At 36.9% G+C, this 26,261-nt stretch overlaps 1 protein-coding gene across 1 annotated transcript in view; it reads right to left on the reverse strand.

The window, feature by feature from the left end:
* The window catches only part of MYO3B (myosin IIIB), a 146,472-nt gene that overhangs the window by 35,198 nt on the left and 85,013 nt on the right, over positions 1-26,261 (reverse strand). The window contains exons 10-21 of the mRNA XM_010569422.1: positions 21,524-21,679; positions 10,065-10,161; positions 9,056-9,172; positions 8,056-8,160; positions 5,273-5,356; positions 4,385-4,587; positions 3,915-4,013; positions 2,604-2,718; positions 2,084-2,210; positions 1,729-1,939; positions 465-612; positions 68-221 (exon numbers count right to left, since the gene is read on the reverse strand). Coding sequence (XP_010567724.1) covers positions 68-221; positions 465-612; positions 1,729-1,939; positions 2,084-2,210; positions 2,604-2,718; positions 3,915-4,013; positions 4,385-4,587; positions 5,273-5,356; positions 8,056-8,160; positions 9,056-9,172; positions 10,065-10,161; positions 21,524-21,679 — 1,616 coding nt within the window. The remainder of the gene's footprint in view (positions 1-67; positions 222-464; positions 613-1,728; positions 1,940-2,083; positions 2,211-2,603; positions 2,719-3,914; positions 4,014-4,384; positions 4,588-5,272; positions 5,357-8,055; positions 8,161-9,055; positions 9,173-10,064; positions 10,162-21,523; positions 21,680-26,261) is intronic.

A 26,261-nucleotide genomic window follows, 5' to 3' on the forward strand; every position in this document is an offset into this window, starting at 1 on the left:
AGTAAAGATGTCATTCCGCCCTCTCAAAATATATTTGTTATTTCCCAGAATTTTTGTTTGCACATACCAACTAAAGTAAGGTCTGTCGCCTGAGGAAATCTACTTTCTTCATCTAGCAGAGACAGGAGACCCATGGGTTTCTGGAGGAACATATCTAGAAGTGGACGGTTGTCCTCATACTCCACTGTAGTAGCATCAATTCCTTCACTCCGATATTCCATCTACAAAGTCACCAGCACAGTTTTAATATTGAACCAGTAAAAGCAACACCATCATTAGGACATTTATGATGCACAGCAATACTCTATAGGCCCCAGTAACATTATTTACAAAACTTCAACTGAAAGATGTCATTATCTTGCATTTAAATCACATACCCATTTTATAGTTTACAATGTACTCCTGAATATGATCTATGGTTCAGGATGGCTGATTCAACTAGACCTCATCAGAGTTGAATTTACCTGCTCAAGTGCAAAGATATGTTGATTGAAATAAAACTGTATCTGTTCATTAGCAATATTTATGCACAGCTGTTCAAACGAATTTCTTGCGAAGTTCTCAAATCCAAATATGTCTAGTATCCCAACATTCATCCCATTTTCAGCATTACTGCATGTGAAAACACAAACAAAATTCATCACGGGCAACACCAAGTTAAAATAAAAATAAACATGGTAACCAAGATTGCATAATTGATTCATTCTCCTGCAAAAAGAGAGGAAAAGAAGTGTGTTTGAACCTAAGACAACCTGTGCATTGTTCAGCATCATTAACACTTTTGTTTTCCACTTGCTTCTTGCAGATTTCTGTGAAGAAGGCAGGAGAATTATAGGTACATAGTAACAGACCCTTAGCAGCCATATTAAAACAAGTGGTTTCAGTAGGCAGATCCCAAATAAAATCTATTGTCTGCTCCTCCAGGTAGTCAAAAGTTGTCAAGCTTTAATAGTACGTTTTTGCTGTAGTCAGTCAGAAGGGTAATTACCAAGTCTGCTGCTGCTACAAGCAGGACTGTTAAGAGCCCACGTACTAGCTCAAGTATACCACAGTCACCACTAGAACTGCAAGTATGGATGAGGACATGTCTATATGATATAGTGAAGTGCCAAGTAGAGATCTCAGATCAGAGGCATTTTCATACCACCTAAGGGGTTCTCTTGTTTCTAAAAATCTCTACAGCTGCTTGAAAAGACCAAAGCAGCCAGATCAGTACCTGGCAATGAAATCATAAGGATGCACAATGTGAACTCTTCTGTAATTATGAAAAACAAAAAATCATCACTTACATCTCAAGTAGCAGCACAATAATAACCTGAGATCTGTAATATAATCTGAGATCTGTAATAATAATCCAAGATCTGAGATCAGTTTACAAAAGCAGGACTGTAAGGACTATGAATATTTTTCCGTGTACTCCAATTATTTACCAGCCTTTGGTATGATTTTAACGTTCACTACATAGGAAGCATCTTTTTAAAGAATTGTATGGCACTTTAACTACCCAATTTCTGTTGGGTTCAGCAGCTAAATTCCACTCAGCTCTTTGAAAATGTTGGGGTTAATGTCCTGGAAACAGAATTCAGTATCACAGCATGAAAGCCATTTTGAAGTCTTAGCCAAAATAAACACAGCACCCTTTCTGCAAAATCAAAAATATACAAATGGATGAACCCATCAAAGACCTATGCACAGTAAATACACATGATTCAGTGATGTGTAACTTGCCATATATTTTTATCTGGCTGAAGCAGCGTATTAATACGATTTACAATCCAGCTGAAGAGCCGGCCATAAAGTGCTTTAGACATGGCATCTCGCACATCAGCTGCTTTGTCCACGGTGTTTGTTCGGATAATAGTCTCCCCTCGTGTTACAACACAGTGGGAGGTTAGGGCCTCTTGAAGTTCTTCTGACCCAATACTTAGTAGTGCAGCAGCTGAAAGACAGTGGGAAAAAGATACATGACTGTGATTATGCAGTGGAAATCACCAGCATTGCCCAACTTTTACCATGAGTTAGAGATTCTCACAAATACAACCATATTGCATTTACAGAACTGACAATGTGAAAATGTGTTTACCATTATCTAAGGCTTCTGGGTTGGGAACCTCACTTTTATCTGTTTGGTGCTGTGAAGAAATGGCAGCAAACTCAATATTTCCAGTATTTAAGATTCCAGTCAGAATTCTGTACACTGAGTACACTTCCTGTAAAAGATGACAAGAAGCACTTTTAAGGAATCCAATTACATATATAGAACATATTTAGGCTATGAAAGAAAAAGGTGGACACTGGAATGGCTATCAAAGCTTGTAGCTTGCTCTGAGACCAAGTTCTACAAATTCAGGTAAGCTGCTGTTGACACAGAAAACAGTGTGATAGAGAATTGGGAATGGACTTGCCTGAGTACCAGCTAAGACCTTAGGCTGGTCTTGGCTTCGGAGTGTGTGGTTATGTTTTCACAGTTCACTTCTGTCATAAGAGAGATTCTGTGGCACAGGTGTGTATCCACAAAACCAAATGGCAGCCTGTGCACAGGCAGCACTGGAAGTGGTTTTTATAAAGAAGGTCAATAATGGTTTAGCAACTGGATCTCTTACCTCGTCAGTGAATCCTATAATTCTAAAGCAATGCTGAATCGCTTCAAATTGTCTTCCATAGGAATCTTTAGTAATAATATCATGCATTACTCTTCCAGTTTCATTATCAATGTATCTAAATAGAGTGGGAGAAAGAAAGGACCACACTAGCAGATATGCCAGTACAACCTCCAGTGACTTCAATGCAAGTACCTTGGTAACTGGAAAGAACATTTATTTCAGTATCTTCCAATTATATACTTTGGTGCTAATTCAAAAATAGTTTTTGCTTCTGTTGCACTAACTTTTACTTATTCTTTGTGTCATGGTTTAACCCCAGCCAGCAACTAAGCACCACCCAGCTGCTCACTCACCCCCTGCCCCACAGTGGGACTGGGGAGAGAATCGGAAGGGAAAAGGTAAAACTTGTGGGTTGAGATAAGAACAGTTTAATAGAACAGAAAGGAAGAAACTAATAACGATATAATAACAATAATAAAATGACAATAATAATAAAAGGATTGGAATATACAAAACAAGTAATGCACAATGCAATTGCTCACCACTTGCTGACCAATGCCCAGTTAGTTCCTGAGCAGCAATCCCTCCAGGCCAACTCCCCCCAGTTTATATACTGAGCATGATGTCACATGGTATGGAATACCTCTTTGGCCAGTTTGGCTCAGCTGTCCTGGCTGCGTCCCCTCCCATCTTCTTGTGCCCCTCCAGCCTTCTTGTTGGCTGGGCATGAGAAGCTGAAAACCCCTTGACTTGGTATAAACACTACTTAGCAACAACTGAAAACATCAGTGTGTTATTGACATTCTTCTCATACTGAACCCAAGACATAACACTATACAAGCTACTAGGAGGAAAACGAACTCTATCCCAGCCAAAACCAGGACACTTTTAAATTATCTATTACAGTGCTACCAACATTTCACACACATCCCCTCACCCGATACATATCAGAGGCACCCAAAGTACAAATACCAATTAAAAAACACAACTCCAAAGCATATTCTGGGTTCTTACTGAAGCATTACAGTAAGAAATTATAAGGTTTTTTCCTGATTTGCAAGTATGACAGAATAGCTACATAATAATAAGCTTGATTCTTCCTCCTCCCTCCTCTTGAAATAGTTCAAGTTTTCAAACAGATACAAATAATGTAATGCTTTATTGTCCATCCTCTTCTTTGCTTGGGAGGATTAAAAAAGATCCTTAAGGGATGGAGTAGGATTAAGAGAGATTTTAAGGCATCATACTGAAAGCAAGAGCTGATCAATAGCTAATTACAACAAGCAGTTAAAACAAGTGAGTGATAGTTACCTAGGAGGCTTTTTATCAGGAAGTCTATATTCAGAAAGTTTCTTCTGACGATAAAGGCCAGCGTAAATATAATAAAATATATGGAAATTTTTCTCTCCCCTGGAAGAAAAAAGTGTCCTTTTAAAGCACATGTGTTTATTCTTGTCGCATCTTGTACAATGTAAAAGTAGAAGTTCTTATCATGAGCTCACTGAAGTAGATGGCAAATCTCCCACTTGTTTTAATGGTGTAGGATCAGCAACTGTGAAACACAGAAAACCCAGCCAACCACAGTATTTCTCCAAAGAATGGAGCAGCTCTGGCTTCCACTCCAGAAGAACCTAATTGATTATTCTTGTCATCATAGCACTGTACAAAGGATCACTGCTTTAGCAGGAGACACAAAAGCATTTAAAATAAAGAATTTCTGAGAACTAAACAGAATCCAGACATTATATAAATGTGAAAGGACAGACAATTAATATACCTACACAGCCTGTTTTATGACCCTTGATTTTTCAAGTAGATATTCAGAAATCTTTGCCCCCATTACAGCTCCTGTGGGCGTAAACATCATTTCCAGATATTTCCCAAAGCGACTTGAGTTGTCATTGATGGCAGTGCAGGCATTCCCAAATGCTTCAACCAGAGGATTCACCTGAAGAATTTTCTCACGCAAAGCACGATTATTGGCCTTGACAAAACAGATACAGATCAGAAGGATCATTAAAAGAATATAATGCTTACCCACAATCAAATTCTTGCTTCAGAAGCATAGCATCCCTTTCTCACGCTTGTATGGACTTAGATACTGTGTTAACCTTTCTACTTATACAATAACAGGACCAACAAATTGATGAGGAAGTCTCCCACAGGTAGGAAAAACCAGATTCTTCTTTCTCTGCAATTGTTCTGCCTCTGTGGTGTCATATAATTAGCTAGAGTACCAAAACCATAAAAAACTAAACACATCTATCTAAGGTTAACCTTATACACTTGATTTTGCCATCATTTTGCACTAACAGCATTACTCATAACATTTAAATGTGTAAGAGCTTCTAAGATTAGAGCCATAGCAAGATCTGTCATTCTTTATTGTATAAATGAACAACAGTATATGTGATAAACACTGTAGGTAGCTACAGGTGCTGAACACTCAGGATCTGGCACCTTCTCTTTAAAAAAATATTGAATGGCTTAGTGTGGGTCATACTGCACTATCTTAATTCAATACTCTCACATGCATGATTACTCTGTCCCTAACTCAAGTGGGACAATTCACAAGAACAACTTTAAGTAATAAAGATTAAATAAAGTGGAAATTGGGGGTGGATTTTGGAGGATTTGTTCATAGTTTTACATGGTTGTCTAAGAAATACCTTTCCCAAGAAAGTCAAATGTTGGACGATCAGATGGGCACTTTCTGTCTTTCCAGCACCACTTTCTCCACTGATGATAATGCACTGAACACACAAAACAAAATAGTTAAGTGCACAGCTCACCACATGGTCAATTTCAGCTATTACTGCTTCTATCTGTTATTTAATATTAAGTACCAAGTCTACAAAATACTGCAAGGGTCAACTCCCTAAACTCCCTTCTGAAAGGAAAGATGAGCAAAGGCTCAGTATAATAATATATTCCCTAGATTACTAAAATGTGTCTCACAATGCCTGATAGCAATGTGCATGTGTGAAGCAGTGACTGAATTACTAAGGGCTAAAACACATAAATGAGTGACCACGTCTACAGGCTAACACACACTATGCACATATGCAGCTTGTTTCAAATGCTTAAAATTCAGAAAAATGCCACAGCTCCATTGATGTGACATAATTCAACAGTGCATCTGAGCTCACTGCATTGTCTTCATATGAACATGAAACACAGCATACAGATGTATTTAATACACTGACCAAAAGTCTGCTCCTGGCTTTAAAAATAACCTTAAATAATTGCTGCTGTGTAGAGAGGTTATTCTGTAGGTGATGCTGGTATTCAAGCTTGAACAGCAAACTAACACCTATACATTTCAGAAAAATATGCATGAGTTCATTGGATAATTCTGGGAGAACATATCCATCTTCTTGAGTCAGCAGTCCTTAGCACATGGTATTTGATAGGTTCTCCTAATGGCTTCCAGACTCAGGAATTAGCTAGAATGGTCTAAATCACTTGGTATCCTCCTTTCTGCTGTTACACTTCATGGACAAGATGGAAGTAGAAGGCCAGTACACCTTGAAGGCCAGTTCACACCTGAACACTGAAGCATGAACACTTCAGGTCATAGCAAGTAAGAATTCTAACAGCATTTATTATTTTCCCATTTTTTCATGTGTTCTACGGATCACCAGTACAAATATTAGTCTATTTAAGGTACAATATTAACTGACATATAATTAAAATGTTAACATTGAGAAGTTGCATAGATTTGTGTGGTTTTATGCAAACACCTGAAAATTATATGCACCACACTGTGAACATACAAGATTTTTGGCTAGGAGAAGATACAAGGTCCTAAAATACTTGATGCAATGACACTTCATATAGAACTGAGCTTTGTGAAAAGGTTTGAAAGATGTAGCAGTACTTTGGTGGTGTCTTGCGGTGTTTGACAGCAGGTGCAGGGATTGACTCAATAATGTGTGCAATATGATATTTGCAGCTCATTTATTTGCTTCTTGTTGGGTATTTTTGTTCTTCTTGGAAACAGATAACCCAATGATAGATTTACAGGGTTATGATACCTAATTTAATCACCTTTGTGTGACTAGACAAGTCATATACAACAGTTTATACAGTTAAAGCCCATGAGTTCTTCATAAAACTCTTGCAGAATTGGCCAGAACTTGACTTTAGTTTCAGAAGTAATGTTAGACTTGGAGTCAATTTTCAGGCTTCACAGGAAAATACAAGGCAAAGCTCAATGCATAAAACAAACAGAATCAATACATTTTTGGTCTGGCTACAGTGCTTCTCTAATGCACCTTTACCTGAAGAACCAACATAACATTGGCCAGGTAATGGAGATAAACATGTTCCTGTAATTCTTTGCAAACAGAAAACAGGAACCTGATTTAGATTTAAATGCAAATTAATTCTTAAACAGGTATGAAACATACAATATTAAATATGTACAAAGTTAGCCTGATGGGCTGATGTCAAAACTAATTTTTTTCCCCAGACAACAAGTTCTTACATAAAGAAAACAAGTACTCCTGCAGAATAAGTTAATGCCTCCATCAAAGAGCATTTAAGTCATTAAAGAAGTACTAGCCATCTCTCAGGCCAGTGTACTTCCAAATACTCAGTAGAACTCCTTTTTTCTTCACTATCAATGTCCCTTTTATTTGTCATCTTTGCTTGGTATTTTCTGATTGCAGGTTTTTTATTATTTTATTCTGCTTTTGTGATTTTAAAAAAGCATTTTCTATGAATTATTGTGTGATGTGCAGGGTAAAATCAGGAGGTTTTTATAAATAAAAATAATTATTAGCCCTCAATATTTATTGTATATACAGCATATCAAATTTGAAAGAGTACAAAGTTAGAATCTTAAGCATATAATAAAAAGAAATCTAGCTTCTACAGCACAGTATTTCATTCTCATTAAAATCATTGCTGTATATTTGGATTTGTGTCCGTATTACATTTATATTAGATCTATCCTTAATAAATTTTACTAAAAAAATTAGTTAATGTTCCTATTTTTTGTGAATTGTAGTTAAAGTAATTGATTATCCATTGCTTGATAGTGTCTTTATGCAACAGAAAACTGGTTCAAACTCTTGTTAATCTGCTGTGGCATTGAGACTCTCCTATTTTACACAGGTGTAAATCATTACAATACCTAGTGCAAGACAGCCTAGAATCAGAGTGTGCGGCAACACTCTGCAGCTTGTGTCAACTGCCAGGACTTCATGGGTGTCCAGGAAACTAGATTGGTCAGGTAACCCTATCACATTATTTGACCTTTTAGTCTCTTTTATGCCACTGTGTGCTCTTCAGAATTCCCATACCTGATGGTTTTCCTGATGTAGGAATAAACGGCTTAAAGAAAAAATTTCCCGAAGTACAACGTAACAGAACATTAGCCATAGCCACGTAGCAGAGTGGCAGTACAATTAATATGAAATATAAAACAAAATGAACATATTCTTACCTGATCTTTGCTGAATGTAACCATACTTTGGTAGGCAGCATCCGCAGAGGCAAATATGTGGGGGGGATTTGATGAACGCTTCACACCATGGTAAAGCTTGGAGAACTAAATTTAAAAAAGAACACACGATAGTTAAATTACGCAACTTCGCTACATAATTAAGAACTGAAAAGGTGATAGTGATTATCTTCTGCCTGTTCAACAGAAGGTAGTTGCCTGTTTTACCACAGAATTTCCACTGAATCACCTGGAAGAAGAGTGGTAATTCTTGGCGCTGCCCAATTTCCAGAATACAAATTACAACGCTTAAAATGCACTCCAACATTTCCCTGCACAAGACAGTGAAGACAACTGTATCACAAGGAACAGCATTTCAAACACAAGCATTCAAAAATACCCAACCTATACAAAAGAAACTTCAAAGACAACAGTGAATCTGAAATCCGGCCCCTCTACCTGCAACCCTGATTTAGGCACCCATGAAGACTAAGATTTATGGCTCCACCTCTCTTCATATCTGTAAGGGAATTAAGCTGCCTCTATCTTTACAGCATTTGATTTACTTGTTTCTTTTAAAGCAGCAGCTGATGGCACAGGACATGTAGTAACCCAATAGTCAGAGCAATTCTTCAGGAAGTAACAGCCTCAGCATGAGGAAGTTCATATAACCATCTTCTGTTTCCCAGAAGAAAGCCCTAAATGCCAGACAAGAGGCACAGCTGTAGCTGGGGTAATCTTCACCCCTCCTGTGGAATTTGTGCCACCAAGCAGAAAGGAGTGAAATCAAATGAGACCGAATTAAAAAAAAAAAAAAAAAAAAAAAAAAAAAAAAAAAAAAAAAAAAGAAAGAAAGAAAGAAAAAAAAAAGACTTTTCTGGAAGAAGAAAAGGCTGGCATTTAGTCTGTGCTCCTAGCTTCCAACATCACTTTAGTATTTTAGCCAGTGGTGTTAATATAAGATGTAAAGTGAGTACTGTCCACAGCTTGGAATCTCTCTTACCTGGGGAGAATAAATGCTGAGATTCTGGAAGGGGTTTAAGGCTATTAAAATGTCTCCAACATAAGTATAAATTTGTAAGTCAGCATAGCGTTTCTGCAGCTGATGGATAATTGTATCCTGAGAAAATTAAAAAAAGTTTCATAGTTAAACAGTATTTTCCCAGTTAGGAAGATTTTTGTAAATATACTGAGAACACAGATTAAGAAATACTTACTGTAAGTGCTACTAATTATTTTTCAAATGCCAACACCACAAAACCAAACAAATATTTTCAAAATTCTTGCTAATGCCATAAAACTAAATTAAATGGCAACTCCTATTTCCAGATTAGTACATATTTTGTTATACCAGCCTGAGAAGCAAACCTTCTGAAGAGAAAATGGCCAGGCACATTATTGCTGCACTTCATAGTACATTTCCATTTAATTTTTTATTTGACCATAAGACAAGGATAATAATTTTTCAAGGATTAAATTTTAAGTGGTAGTAAGAGACTGTTTTAAACAGGACACTAGCACAATTTAGTATTATGTCTTTTTCTTGCTGGCATGCAATTTAAGGATCATCAAAACAAAAATTTACAGATAATCTGCATATAGGTGATATAGTGAAATATGCAACTGATACTGTTTTATCACTTTTTATCCAGAAGCTGTAGATACCATACTACTCTCCATAAATTCATTAATTTGAGAAAAAAACACTTAAATCTAGATCTTCATGACTAAACTTCATATTTTAGGAAACTCACAAAATAACTTAAACTAGCATCACTCATAATTAAATTCTTCCACATAATACAATTCATTGCTACTGCTTTTATGTCACTATACAGAATATTAATGAAGTGATGATAGCAGATCAGTCACGTGACAATTCTTTTGCCATGGTGAGAAAAAAGCTTGCAGGAAGGAACTCTTCTCATTCTGTTAAAAGAAGCCCAAAAAGCAGAAACAGGCAAAATGTGAGGCACAATTGTCAGAAACTGCTATACAAGACAGTACAGTACCTCATCTAGAACTTCTAGATTTACCAGATCATCATCTAGAGAGTACTTGTCAGCTTCATCTACATGGTAAGGTCTTCTAGTATGTATTCGTTCACGCCTGGAAGTTTGTTAGTAGAGCACCAGTGTTATAAAACCATATCAAAGACAACAAACATTAAGAGGCAATGGGAAGTCATGGGTGAGTGTTTTTGTCATATGGAAAACACAGACACGCTCCCTGAAATATATATTTTTGCTTGAAATATCCTTTTATAAAAACAACATGTCAGCTTGCTATCCAGTGTAATATCTGTTTCTCTTTCACAATATATAACCCTACCTATTTATCAATGCTCAGAGATGAGGATTTATCTGTAGACTTACTACTCCCCACTCACACAGTAAAGTATAAAAAAAATTCTCCCTCTTTTCCCTTCCCTTCTTGCTCTAAGTTAATGAACCACTACTCTGTTTAATTAAATCTTCCCCCCACATACCCAGCCTACCATATTGTCATCTAACGAAGTTATAAGAAGCAATAAGTAGTATAAAATCCTTCTATTACCTTGGTGTATGCCAAAGTACCTCCTCAGATGACCCTAGATCTGGCCCAAAACAACATTTTTGAACCACAGCTGCCATCAGACTCTAAATTGTATGGATGTTCAGTCAGCTTGTCCTCAGAGGTTTAAGCCACACAATAAGCACCAGAGACAAACTGTCACATAACCCCTTTATAATCAGATTATACTGAAGGAATCTTTGAAAATGCTGTGTATATGTTTTTAAACAACACATCCTGTTGAAACAGGGACAAATCAAGAGGCTGTAATATGTCTTCCACAGTGGGGGTGAAATATGAATGCTGTAAGCACAACTAGGCTTTTCTTTACAACAAACATAATCAAAGCATAGTAGGAGGACACCCACCGAGATACAGTCTGCATCCTGCTGAGTAACATTTAGCATTGATCCTCAATGACAGTCCTTGACAGATTGTTTCTGCATTGGTTGCCACATAGAAAGTAGGAATCACATGATCACACATCCCAAAACAATGCTAAATATTATATCAAGCACTAACAGAATGGTACTGTGACTTGGCAGGAAACACTGTTTACCTATAACATTGAAAGTTAATACGAAGATGTAGCAGGCCTTTTTTTCTTTAATCATATCTTCATATACTCATGGACTCCTGTTTCAAAAACGAGCATTGAGGGTTTTACTTTTTTCCCCTTTATGTACACTTCTACATTTGAAGCTAGTCAGCTTTCATTCAGTAAAGAGAATGTTTTCATATCCAAGAGCTATTATATCATCAGAAGAATTATTGCATGGAAAGCTTCTAACAAAGAGGAAGGAGGAAAAGAGTGTTAGCTATGAGTACAGTAATTGTGAATCACATTTAAAGATCCTAATTTTTTATGTCTATTTTTATTCATTTTCCTTATTTACTCAATGAGTTCTGGTAAACTATTCTGTAATGGTTTACTTGAATTGTAACTAAATAAAACTGTGCAAACTGTTTTGTCAGCTAGGAAATAAAATTGCGGGAACAGAGCAGGTTTTGCTGACAGTCCCATTTACATTTTACATCCTACGTTCCCAGAGATGGTAGTTTGCTTGATATTGTACATATGAAGAAATGAAAGTAGTAGTACACAAATAAGAGACTATGAAAGAAAAATTGTTACAATGGGTATTATTTCCAGTGGGCAGCATGGTGATTTGCGTGAATTTGTTCGTAGTTCCATTCAATTAAATTTTCCATTCTCAGATCTTTGATTAGGTGGCGGGTTGTGGGTTCTTTTTGGCTATGTTTTTTAAGCAGTCACTGTATTCAAGAACATTACACTTTGCTGACAAGCCAGCTCCTCAAAAGAATAGGAATGCATGTAAGTGGCCTAATGTACTACTGTTTTAACAGTTGCTTTTCTTCATGGAGATGTAACTAACAAAGAGATGGCTAGACATTATAGCACATAACTCACCTGTGAGGCTTTTTTTTTCCTGGAGCAAACCATCATAGCCACAATATTAAGTTGCAACAAGCTGCAAGTACGGATGTATCTACCAGAGGTGCAGGGAGGAGGGGGAAGAGGGCACATTCAAACCTAAGCATCTCTAATTGCAGAATGGCTTTGTAAACTAATCTGTTATCTGGTTGTGTATTAAACTCCCACTGTTTGTTCTCCTGAAATGATAAATGAATCAATTTTCTTCTTGGAAAGGGTTTTTTTTTAACACTATGTAAATAAATAAGAAAACTGGTCTTAGTCAAATATAAGTAAAACATATGTACCTTTGTGCATATTTTCTTGTGCTTAACTCATTTTCCTAAGTACATGATTAGGAAGAGGATATTAGGAGCATAACATCACATTAGCTTCAAATCTCCTGCTGGCCTCATCAGTTTTCTACTGACCCTATGTCCTGCAAATATACTGACAGAGTGGGAAGAATACAGACAGTAACCTTTAATTATTTCCACAATTTTATATCAGAAATACAATCTGCTTTTAAAATATATATATAAAAAATTCTTAAAAAGCAGAAGGAAACACTTTTAATTGAGGAAATAATTGTTATATTTTTTGCATAAAAAGTAGAATTATCAGCCATTTTTTCAATTACCCTTCCTTTCTGATGACATGTAAAATGTACAATTTCTAAGCAAAAGGAAAATAAAAGGTGTTGGGTTATTTGCTTTAAGGTTCCAGCGATGTTCTGAATTATCCCCTGGAGGATCTAGTCTCTTCACTGACAAAAAAAGTGGCGTAAAGGGCCAGTCACTCAAGGTACCTAACCTTATCAAACCTGAAGAGTAGTATTAGATTTATTCCAGAACTCCAGTGATGAGCAATGTCTATTGAAAAAGATTCTGTCTGCCCAAGCACCTTCCCTTTGCCTTTTTATCGGGCATGAATAGCTGGAAGGGACGGAGCTTTCTTGGATTTTGAAGGAGAAGCAAAAGGCAAGAAGCATTTCTCTCTTGGGAGAACAATTTCATGAAGAGGGTGGGAAGCAGTCATTTGTTCTACTTGTGGGGAAGAGATAGCTTGAAAGAAAATAACCTCTTTTTGTACTAGACACCAGCCATAGTAATAGAAGTGCAGTGTAAATAGCTATATGCTCATAAAACCCTGCTATTAAGCTAATGATGGGGAAGGAAAAGCTAGATAGACCACATAGACTTCGAGATTGAAAAGTCATCTTGCTGGCAGGTCCAACCTGAGGAAGAAAGCAGCATAGACCAAGAATTTTTATGTTCATTGGGAAGCTTCCTCTCTGGCTTCTCACCCCTCCACCCCTAAAATTCTTTTTTGAATGCCTTTCCTTTGGTTTCTTGGTGCAGTTAAGCATTTACGTTTACTGTTTTTTTCTAGGACTCACATAGGAAAAACTGTTTCTGTACTTGTTCTTCTTTACATTATTGCCAATCTTAAAATGAATTGCACCTAAACTGAGATTTACAAGAAAAATACTCAACACAATGAGAAACAAAAAAGAGTGGAGAGTGTGCTACTGCCACACAGAGAAACACAGTCTACTTCCTGTGCATTGCAAAGAGTGAATTTTGGTCATGTACATCAAGTTTCAGCCTGGAGTAATTTGTTGAAGCAAGGACATAACAGAAACATTGACACAGCCTTAATTACAATATAAACGCTGCAGCTACAACTAAAGTCTGTGCAACCTCCAGTAAACACATATGCTATAATCAGACCAAGGATCACTTCTGGGGGCTCCAGCAGCTTTGCAATTTAAAAAAAAAAGAAGAAGAAGAAGAAAGTTTTAAACTCACTTGCCTAATATTCATTTAGATGAAGGCTAGAAGAATTGCATTAAATTACATTGCGTGTAGCACGAGAGGACTATTTCTGGTTCTGTTTCTGTTATTATCTCTGAGTCCAAAGGAAATTACTGGCTGGATGCAATCAAGTTCCTTGCAGTTAATTGCTTTCAAAACTAAATGTGAGCTGGCAGAGAAGCTAGATATCTGGTTGTAAGAATTACTTCCTTGGATGGACTGCTGCTGTAATCCAGCTGGCTAATAAGAAGGGGGAAGCTGCCAAGCCACTGTAGTCTCATCCTAATATCTGACAAGGTAGCCTGAACATACCTGGCCTTCTCAAACGGTTAGATGCTTAGATTTCCTTTCGCCTTTTTTTTTTTTCCTTTTTTTCTCCCCCCCCCCAGCTGCTTCAAGTTTGATTTTTCCTGATGTACAGTTTAATCCTTCAAAATGCAAGGTTTCATAACTGTCTGCTCCCCATTACAGGAACATAAGTTACCTGGTCTATAGGAAAACATCCAAGAGAAGAATGAGCCACATCTGGAGTTGGGCTCTTCAAAGCTGCTGATAGCTGGGAAACTGCCACTTTGAACCATATAACCAAAACCATTTGATACTTGATCAACATTAACTCTCAAACATCAAATCAATTACAGAATTTTCAGGCCAGGAGTTATTAATCACTTGAGGAAATATAGAAGACCATGGTTTTGCTCAACTTCAGCTACTGTGATATTTGATAGATAGAGCTAACAAAATTAAGATAGACGGCAACTGGTGATTATTAAATATTTTTGTTACCTTAAAATTATTATAGACTTATCTACTGCATTTCATATAGCTGCCCCACATGAACTCCCCCTAAAGAACAGCCAAATGCCACACAGGGACCCAACAGTATCTAAAATTTTGAAAGATGGTTTATAAGAATATTACCAAAGGCAAAATTTTTAGAATGCATTCTGTGAAGACTCTTCTTCCCTGTTTCCAATTCTAAGTTTTTAATCATGTATTCTCCTCCTTGATGTCCTGCTCCTCCACCACAGTCAAAAGGCAGTTAATAGATCTCATACTACATCTGAATTTCTCCATCTCACATGCTGTTGTGACTTGACTTTTTTAGATTTTCTCCTGCATGCTATACTGGATAGAGCAACCTGTTATTTTAAGATTGTTCATAAGTAGATAATTTCTTAATTGTTGTACATTCAAAGGGGAAAAAAAACCCAGAACATTTTTATTTTATTCACTTTTGCTGATGGCCAGTACTTTTCAAACCTTCAGTTAAACATTAAAAATCCTTCAGTTTTCCATTACTACTCACAAGCCACTAAAACATTTTATAATTTGTTTTTTATGAAATAAAATGGAAAGTTTACTTTTTTGAGAAAGTCTTCCTAAAAGATGCAAGATTTTATCATTAAAATTTATGCAAGGAAGGGCTGGCACAATAGACAGAATACTGAGGTTCCAAATTTGAGTCTCCCTTTTAAATGTCTCCATAACAAGCTCCACGGTATTTTTAAACATTCTTTATGGAACTTGAGATACTGCCTAGCTTAAAGGACTTTGGAAGTTTTGACGTATGTTTTTCAACTTTTTCAACACTGAACCAGCTGCCAACTTTGCCAGGTATAGATTAAGTCCTGACAAGGACAAAAAAATGGGGATAATGTTTGATGTTTATAAACAAACTCCACAGAACACGCCCACTTTTTGCAGTATGTTTTGCCAATGTAGACAGCACAAAGAGTCATTTAACATTTAGGAATATTAGGAAACAGACTAAATCCCTTCTGACGACTTCTTTCAGCAGGCTGGCAATCAGCCTGGATGTTGGAATCTCTTGTACTACGAATCAAAAAAGCAACCGACCACACAAATGAGTTCAAGAGATCAAAAGGTGTATTTGGAAAGTGAGCAGCTCTCTCTTATACTCTCCCTTAACGGATTATCAAACACATTCAAACACTGTTTAACAAAAATATGATCTACACAAACAGAGCAAATGCTTACTGTTAAGTGAGAATTAACAATATCCATAATCTGTAGCATACCTTTGCTTAGAGTCTTCCCAGACTCTAGGGCAGAAAGAATGAAAGAAAAAATGGCTAAAGCTTCAGGCATTATGTTGGAATCTCTTGTACTACGAATCAAAAAAGCAACCGACCACACAAATGAGTTCAAGAGATCAAAAGGTGATCTTCATTGACAGGTTTACAGTGACCAAAGGTATAGTAGGGCTTTATAGAACAAGTAAAAGACAAAGTTCTTGCCTCAGAGAAATCGCTATCTGTTTTTTGTAGGTATCATGTATTAAGTAAAGCTATTAATAGCCATTTCGTAAGTGGAGGGACAGAGAAATATTGACGTTAGGTATGTAACAGAGGTTACACAGTAATTCAGAGAGAGAATGAGGAATAAAACACAAACCTCTACCATGTTTTTGTATTATAATTCAGAGGGTGCCTAAACATTCTTGGTATTTTACTGACATACAATTGCATGAATCTCTATCTTGAAGAACGTATCCCTGAAATACAGCAAGATTACTACCAACTCGACTTGTGTACCTTTCTTAGAGAATACAGAATTAGCCACAAAGTCTTTATCAACACTCAGTTATTATTACTGTACCAAGAATGTTTTTATAACTCTGCTTATCATTCCTGACCAATGTTTGTATGTTCTGTTGTCCACACCTTATTGTAACTTAAATTCCTACTTTTTTCCAGTTCAGTTTAATGCTACATGAGGTACAAGTCTGTAGGAATTAATTACATTTCTTGCTCTCACAATGTTATTATGCATGAGGACACTAGCTGAATAACCTGAAAGCATTTCACTGTCCTTGTGTGAGTACAGGATTGGTAAAGCAAAAAAAAAAAGAAAAAAAACAAAAAAACCTGAGTGAGAGCCTGTGACAGCATCCTTTCTGATTTTAAGAAATGCTTCCTGCCTAAAGGCAGCTATATATTGATGGGAATAAGACTGCTCTGACTCCTGAGATGAACTACAAATTAGTATCCATGTGTTAAAAAGTAATGATGTATTTGACTTTAGAACAGACGGGAAAGCAAAATTCAGCATTGCTGGAACAAATATATGTGAAGCAATGTTCTGATGTACTAACCTCTATTTTTTAAGGATAAAAGAACTTTTACAAAAATAGAACTAGTGGACTATTTAACACCAAATACATTTCTTAAAATTAAACTTCATATAACTGCCTCTATGGCAAAGCTGCTAACGAAAAGTATATTGTTGTTAATTAGCATTTATGCCCTGGTACTGTTAGAAACCAGACAAAACATACACCTAGTTAACTGATAGCTTACAAAAGGGATAGGGAGAAGAGATAAAGATAATACCCAGAGCTTATCCTTATGCAGCCATGACACTGGACTTTCTCACAAAGTTTTTCCCCATGATACTATAAGAAACAGGCAATGCAGGAGTGGAGTGCTGATGCTGAAATTTCAACTTCACTCAAGACCATGGCAAAACTCAAGGATTTCAACAGATGAAAGATGCCAACAGATGAGAAAAGAATCTTCCTCCTCATTAGAAGTGTGGAAAGAGAGGTATCCTGGCTGGGTTTTCTGAAACTGAAAACACCTATTTGCATAAGGATAGGAGATATCTGCATCTCACTGATGAAAATAATTTAGGGAAAAATAAAGCTGGTGAAAAAGTTTCAAAAAGCATCTTTTTCAGTAAAAAAAGCAGGAGCAATTGCTAATGCCATTTTTCATTTTAAAAGTCATCTCTTGCTAGCATAACCCTTTTCTTATTCATTTCTAACCTAAAGGAAATAATAGAGTATAAAGCTCTCTAGTAAGTTATCTCATGACAAAGTGACAATATGTTTGTCAGCAACAAACTGATGATAGCAACAAATGTGTGCCTTAGTAGGCTCCTTTGAGCTCAGCAAGGACAATGAAGTGCCCCTTCAGTTCAGAGGTATGAAGAACTGTGCTGAAGTTAAGTCTAGCTATACTGCACACAAAAAAGTTTATAAATGAAGAATGAAAGAAACTGAATTAAGGAGATGTTTCAGTCTGTGGCTCCAGAGGTCAACCCAGATGATCCTGCCAAAAGGGGACAGCTTGCTTCTTTCTACCCCTCTCCCCGTTATTCTCAGTCATGCAAAGTATTATTCCTTTACTTCAGCTACATCAGTTGAGGCATCCCTCTGCAATCACTAACAGAGTAGAAAATTATCTGTGTGTTTCTGCTGGCTTAGTTTTTTTCCCTCTTACTTTAGAAGTTCTAGCTCAGGAGGTTTTGATAATCACTGGAGCTGCAATAAAAACAGCACCATGAGCTTGTTCCTGGGAGCTATGGGAAAATGAGAGAAAGAAGCCAGTTCTCTCCTTTTCAGTAGCGGTGAACTGTTAGATCAGCTCCACATCTCTCCATCATACCCTCTAAATCAGTAGTACTGACTTTCTAGTCTGAAGGCTTGCTCTCAGGCACAATGACCTTAAGTGACGTCCCAAAATAAGCAAAACTGGAATGGCTCAATTGGAAAGAGAATCCTATTAAAAAAAACATAGGTGCTGAGTCAATAAAGAATCAAAAGATGCAAATGCAAAGCACTGATGCTGGAAGACTTTCAAATAAGACAAAACCCAGATACCTCCTCATCAGTTGTCATCACCAGTGACTCCCTGGGTTCCCTCACAGTAGAAGTGCTGTTAACACCAGCATCCTGATGATTTTCCAGTTCCTGGAAATTTTCAGCCTGTGCTCTGAGAACATCTTCTTTTACTTATCTTTTAAATGATTGATCTGTAGTGTTGCTGTACTCTTAAAAAAGGGCATCTACTTCTCTTTATCTCTGGACACCAGGGAATTAACGCACATTTCATTGTACCTGTCGTGGGCACATTAATAAACAGAAAAAGCATGCACATATATCCAATGGTATAATAGAAAGGTTTTACTTAATGGTGGTTTTAATTGGCCTATTTACTTTGAAGTGGTGACTATACATTCAGATGACTTCTAAAGATCACCACAAATGAATGCCAGTAAATTTTTTTACAGTACCATCTGGTCAAGTGTCCTTCTGCATGTCAGATTCTGTATTGAAAATTAATTTATAAACACATTACAGTTTTTAAAGACTTTTAATTGGTACCAATTTTCCTAGGGGGTACTATCTCCCTATTACAGAGCCAAGCTCTTTACTACTATGAGACTATGTCTATCCTCGGGGGAAAATTATAATTAGATGGTCCTGGTGGTCGGTTCTCTTGTAATAAATCTTATGTTTGTATTCCAGTATTAACTGTCTGGCCCACAGACTTGATATTTTGCAGGGATATGCTTTTGCAATCTCATTAAAGTTTGTACCAATTTGATCAAGTTTCAAATCTTTGGAAAATCAGCATTTCATCATTCTGAACAACATTGTAGATTTCAATGGTAAATGATCACTAAACTTCAGCTTCAAAGAACAAGTAAGGATACCATAGTATAATGCCACAACAATCAGAAAGACATTCTTTAATAGCAGTTAGGCTCATTGGCTTCAAAGTGAAGCCAATAGCAAGGCCCATAGGCTTCAAAGTGAAGGTAAAGATGACTATTTCTCCAGCAGCCTAATCATGTCTCCCCTCTCATCATTCACTAGCAGAAGCAGCAGCCACCTAATTCAGGGGCATGGCTAAAAGCAAACCAAGAGTCCAGGAAAGAACAAGATGGGTACAAAGAGTCTGCTGACAGTAGAGCTTTAAGAGTAGAAGAGAAACTATAACAGACCTGCGAAAGGTGAATTCAGTTATAAGAAAGAACAAGAGGGCTGCAAGCTACATTATCAGGTGAGGAGAAACACCAAGAACAGAGAAATGGCTGGAAAAATAGAACCACCTGTACTAGGACTTGCTGAAGAAGGTGGAGATTAGAAACAGAAGCTATTGGAGTGGTAGAGGAAGAAGACACAAGAAGGTGACTCTAACAATAGAACAAAGTCTTAAGGACAAACAGAAGGAACAGTGAATGGAGATTGATGGGAGAGATGGGTCAGATAACCTGGGACAGGGAACCTCGGATTAGTTGGCCAAGTAAATCTGGGGGCAGCAGGGACAGTAATAGAACTTAGACTGGTAGGGAGGACAAGATTAGGACTAAACCCATTGCAATAGAGTCCCCTATACCACTGCAATCTGCAGGTACTACTGCACACAAGTTGGAAATAATCACCCTTGGCAAACAAAATATTTAAGATGGGTTAGGTGGTGACAGGATGGACAAAGAGTTAAACTCCCTTAGGTGAGCACTGATTCATACTGGGGGTGCTGAGAAGCAAAATCCTTCCTACATTCCAGTCATGCATAAGGTACAGAAGCTTGTCTGTCACAGCACTCCCAGTCAATATATGGAAAGGCTTGAGGAAAGAAATGCTGTCTTGGTCTTGTTTCCTTCTCACTCTACATTATGAGATACATCCCAGAAGAAAATACCATGAGGCATCCATTTCAGAGCTCCTCTTAGCACAAGGATCATTTTACTCTGTCTCTATCTTCTATTTGGTCAACAGCTGCGAAAACTCTGAGACCTTTTGGGCCAGTCAACCCACAGCTGTAGGCAATCTGATCTGTGAGGTATTACACGGAGAAGGTCTGCTTAGGAGGCTAGATAAGCAGAAATTTCTAGTGTAACACTGGCATAGCTCCCTCACCCACAGTAAGCACTTCCTGGTATGTTTTTCCAGAAAAGAAAAAAACCCAAAACCAACAAACCCACAGACGTCAACTTCACCTTGCAACTGTTCATATAGCTATTCCTTTATTTTAACTTGCACATTTTTGTTTGGGCTTTTAGCATTTAAGCTACAGAGTCTTATGGCATATAAGTATATACGTGTTTATGACTTATGACATTTAATTTTCTTCATCAACGTTAGTAGGTGTTTGTTTATAATAATGGGCCACAGCTTATCTCACTCTAGACAAATTTTTTATCACAGAATGATTGCTGAGCTTGGGAAGGTGTGTTCATTTGCATTTAATTCTCTTTTGAAACAGTGAAATTCTGCCACCCTCTGGACAACAACTAAGACATATTTACAATCAGCCTCAAAAGTAAAAAAAATCCCACTGCTGCTGATAAACATTTATTGCTTTTTAAGCACATTTTAGAATTACTAGGCTGAATGAAAAATAGCAGTTACTATTAAACTACAGACAAAACAATTAAGTACTGAATAGCCTTCTTACTAATAGTATCTAATCAAACAGCAAACTTTAAAGTGTTCTGTTCTTAACCTTTTCTAGTAGTTACTTCATTATTCACAGTTGTATTTTTAAAGATCTGCTACTAAAATATAATTTTTCATCATGCCAATATATATTTCAACAAACCAGAACATTCTGGAATTATTAGCATCTCTGTGACTGATCCAGAAATGAACATATAGAAAGAGTTAAGTGGGAGAAAGAAGGCTCAGGAGAAGGTTGCATTACGGCTGATCAAATTAGCTTTAAAAAGTGTGAATGGGAAAACATGTCTCTCGCATTCACATGGCATACAGCACTTACTGCTAATAATACTGCTAGTCAATGCATTAATATGATCATTTGGAACAATAAATGTCTGTGCATTCAAAGTTTCAACTTGTGCTTCCAGGATTAGTGTGGGGAAGGAGGGCTGCAGCATGTATATTGTACTGTACCTTGTTTTGGCTATGGAACCTAGCTGCTGTTGTTCTTGGATGAGCTCAGCCAGCTGGTTTTGCAGAGACATATCTTTACCATGTACTTGTTTAATAAATGGATGCTCCAACAGGTGAGTGACTGAAGGACGCTTTTCAAAATCCTTTATAAGACACCTGTGACAGAGAAATACTGGTCTCAGACAATGATGTTATTTCATTACAGCATGATTTGAGTTGGCTTACTGTGTGGCTATTATTATACAGTAGTTTCTTTTTCCACAAATTTGAGTTCCTCAGTATGCAACAAGATTCCTTCTCTACATTGGAATAAATCTGGCATAAAATACTTAACTAAGTGAATTCACCCTACAAGTATACTAGTACAAAGGCTATGAATTTGAGCTTATTTAATCTCTCTTTTTAACTGTAACTAGCTTACTATGAAAAAATGGCATTGTATCTTGTAAGTGCTATACAGTTAATATACATTAAACATAACCTAAACTGAATAGACAATACTTCATTCACTTTAATTTTCTACCTATTCTCCAATGAGAGTTTGACTAGGAACTGTAGTATATAGCCTATTAAAAACCACAAGTGAAACCTATGATAGAACACTAGTCAGAACAATTTGATATAGAGCTTTGTTTTGTTTTTAAAATGAAAGTTTTAGGTAGATCTTCTATATCGCAATAATAAGTGCTAGCATAAGAATCACAGAAAATTCTGCAGACCTACATAATTCAGACTGGAAGAGAAATGAATGAGTCAGAATTAAATGCTAGCCAGAGTATCAAAGTTCTGTTTGTGATAGGAACAGGTGATCTAGTAATGAGTAAAGAGATAAATCCTATTAAATTAGCATAAAATAAAGTATCATGCTAATTTATATAATGACAATTTAAAATTGAGGAAGGCATCGTTACAGTTTAATTCTTTTCTGTACAATAAAGTTGAAATAATAGTCCAAAGAGAAGAATGATCTAACAGGATTAGACTGCTGTAAAGTACCCTCTAATTCTTTATATTAATGTAATCTTTTTATCTTGCTCAAATAATAATATTGACATTATTTGAGAATGTGAAAAAGAAATGCTGCAATTCAGTATATATCTCCCTTCTAGCACCTACCATTGCAAAGAATTACAGCCCAAGATGAGTTTATTTGATGAGATGCATTCGTAGTACATACTTTACAATTACATCTCATATTTGCTGATTTAAGCAATACACCTAAAGTACTTCCTTAGCAGGGCCAAATATCACAAATAAAGATTATCTTTTAGCCAAAAGTTCAATGAAACTTTAATACCTTTTAGAATAATCTATATTATATCAGTATCAATTTGCAAAATTTAAACTACATCTTAAAAAAAACAACATACACATTAATTGATTTCAAATACTACCAAACACATTAGCAAAATAATTCAAGTTTAGTCTCACCTCAAGTACTTTACTGAAGCCTAAAGTCTGGTCTTAAAATGATCCTGAAATATCTTTGAACATAACTTTTATACTTTAGATTCCTGAAAACCATTTTCCCAACCTCTTCTTGGTACATCTGGTCCAGAAAAGACAGTCTGTAAAATGTGCTACCAGTTTTATAACTATTTTGGTGAATTTTGCTATAGGCTAGAACTGTAGCCTCCTGATAGAAAGACTAAAGTATCAGAACCAGCTTTATTTCCATCCCTCTGAGCACAGGGCTATAAATAACTGTCCTTCTCCCCAAGAAGAGATCCATCATTAGCCTTCAACAGGTTCTGACAACTGTGTCTTGTGTGTCAGCTACTCTCCCCCCCCCCTTTTCATTTTGTGATCCATGGTTTTTAGAAGTCAATACACCCACATGGTCAATATGGTCTATGCCAATCCTGGTTAAATTTATATGTTTCCAGAGAGAAAGGAAAAAAGCATTGAAAAGGAAGATAACATTAATCAGGAAGGCAGAGGAAAAAAAAACAAACCAACAAAAAACTGTGTAGTATACAAAATCACAGATTGATGGTGAGTATCCGAAGTGGAGATTTCAGTCAGAAAAGCTCATGCAACTCATTTGATTTTTATCATTCTAACAATAATTACAAATTTATAGTGTTTATGCTATATTGTTAATATATAAATTTTCTTGTTAAATTTGATTACATCAGGAATTTTTCAGTAATATAACTGAATCCAAGTGAAGCTGTGTCACAGAATCATAGAATCATTGAATAGTTTGGGTTGGTAGGGACCTCTAAAGGTCATCTAGTCCAACCCCTCTGCTGTGAGCAGGGACACCTTCAACTAGATCAGGTTGCTCAGAGCCCTGTCCAACCTGACCTTGAGTGTTTCCAGGGATGGGGCACCTACCACCTCTCTGGGCAACCTGTTCTAGTGTTTCACCACCCTCAGTGTAAAAAATTTCTTCCGTATATCTAGTCTGAATCTACCCTCTTCTAGTTTAAAACCGTTATCCCTTGTCCTATCGCAACAGGCCCTAATGTCATGGCAGTTGCTTTTCAGATAATAACGTTAGAGTTTAAATGGATTGTCTTCAAGAAATCTGGTAGTTCCAGACAGAATATCTTGTGTTTACTAAAGTGTGAAGAACATACAAATCTTTTACCTGATGGTATGTAGTTATTAATATGAATTCTAGTCTGAGCTCTGGAGCAATGCACCTCCAAAGACACTCTATGGACAAGATCCAGAAGTTGCAAGAGAAATTTTTCCATATAGATGGCCCATAGGTGAAACATCCAAATGTCCAGGATACTGCATTCATTAAGGAATCCCGACAAGAAGAGACAGAAGGAAAACATTTTAGGGAAAAAAGTTCTTAGCTTCTTTATTATGTGCCTGAAATGCTAGCTGTTTAGGTCTGGCAGGTGTTTTAATGAGCATAAGTTCTGTCAGGGAGGCAGTCTTGAAGACCACTTTAGGACTACCTTTGCTTCTCTTGCATACTCCTGCCAATCTCCTGCTGACTATTCACTTTGCATGCATGCTATTCTTCTGCTTTGCAACTATCAAAGTTTATATATTGTTTCTTCTATATGCAGCCTTCATTCTCTGGTAGTAGGATGTTTTTGCAATCTGTGGTCACTTAGGATTTCACTTGAAACACAAGTAAAACTTCATGAATTTGTAAGATGACCAAGCTAATGACACAAGACACATCCACATGATTCTGTGATCAGTCTGTTCCAAGCTCAGACAGAGCACACCTACTACTGTGCCAAAAGTTTGTGCCTATATTGGAAGAACAGAGCCCTTTCAGATGGTTAGTGAGATACCACAACACAGCAGAGAGCTAGTAACTAACAGCCATGCAAGGGTGAGGGACAGCTGCTTAAATTCATGTATGGAGTACTTCTACTCCAGTTCAGGGAAGAAACTGACAGGAAAATGTACATCTCCACTGAAGTTGCTTTAATTCAACAAGTTAAACCGCAAGTTCCTAGCACATTAGGAACACAGCAGCAGAAAGACCAGGCAGGCCATAGGGAATTGAAGTGTGCATGGCATATACACTCTCCTTTTGCTCTGAAACAGCAGAAGTGTCGACACAGTCACTTGCAGAAATTACTCGTTATTATGTTTCAAGTGCCAGTAACCAGCTCGCAGCTTAGTCACAGTAGGTACTGTGGGCTCAGTGCATACTCAGATATTCAGTGCCAATTTGGTGTATCACCAGGCCTGCTGCAATGGAGTGCAGGATGGAGAGCCGTCATATGAAAATGAAAAGATAGTCCTTATTTTTCTCCTCTTGGTGCATATTCCTTTGTACTAATTCCTCTGTATGTAGACAAGACCTATTAGTATTCTGAAGTATATTTATATATTCTGCTTCTACACACTGTCATTTCAACTGTGTCGCTTTTGGTGCCACACTGAACGCATGCTGCTGCTGTTAGTCAACGTTACCTGTAAAGTAACAATTTTTGGGCCACCAACTATGGGCTAGAGAAAAATGATGCATCAGACTGCCAGCGTCACTGCAGGTGTTCAGTAAGGCATCATCTCCTACACTGGAAGCAGTATTGACGCCATACTGCTCCTCAGAAAAAAATAATTTAATATAGAATATCAGCTCTTACAATGCTAAAGCCAGCATGAAGGTGAGCATTATCACAGTGTTTTCTACTGACCTGCACCCTGAAATAGAACTATAATGTGTGAAAAAGTTAATCATATGGGTGCCTGAGGCCAAAGTTGCCAGTACATTCAGTAAGGAGATGTATTCCATGTAAAGGCCAGAAAAAAAGAAATCAGGAAGTAATACACAAAAATCCAGCAATATTAACATTTGAAAGAGGAAGAGTACAGTAACAAAACAGCTTTTATCATGACACTTATCAGAAAATATTCTTATTCAATGCAGCCAACAGAATCAGTGTGTGCGTTGTGCAAGTAAAAAACAATATTAAGAAGTCATATCACTGAAACATTTGCTTCTGAGGAATGGAGAAAACTAAAATATCTTCAGGTGCTCATTTGAGCATTCCTTTAAGACCAATTTGGACAGTTAGCTTAGGCACTGTCAAACATCAACCATGCTGCAATTACATATAAAACTAACAAATGTGCTGCACCTGCAAATTAAGCCAATTTGTTTGGCCCATGGAAATGATTAAAACAAACAAACAAACAAACCCCAAAGAAAAAAAAACCCCAAAGGAAAAAAAAACCCAAAGAAAAAAAAACCCAACAAAAACCAAACAAAAAACCCAACAAAAACCAAACAAAAAAACCAACAAAAACCAAA

This window comes from Haliaeetus leucocephalus, unplaced genomic scaffold, assembly GCF_000737465.1.
Source record: "Haliaeetus leucocephalus isolate CR32 unplaced genomic scaffold, Haliaeetus_leucocephalus-4.0 Scaffold1, whole genome shotgun sequence".
Lineage (NCBI taxonomy): Eukaryota > Metazoa > Chordata > Aves > Accipitriformes > Accipitridae > Haliaeetus > Haliaeetus leucocephalus.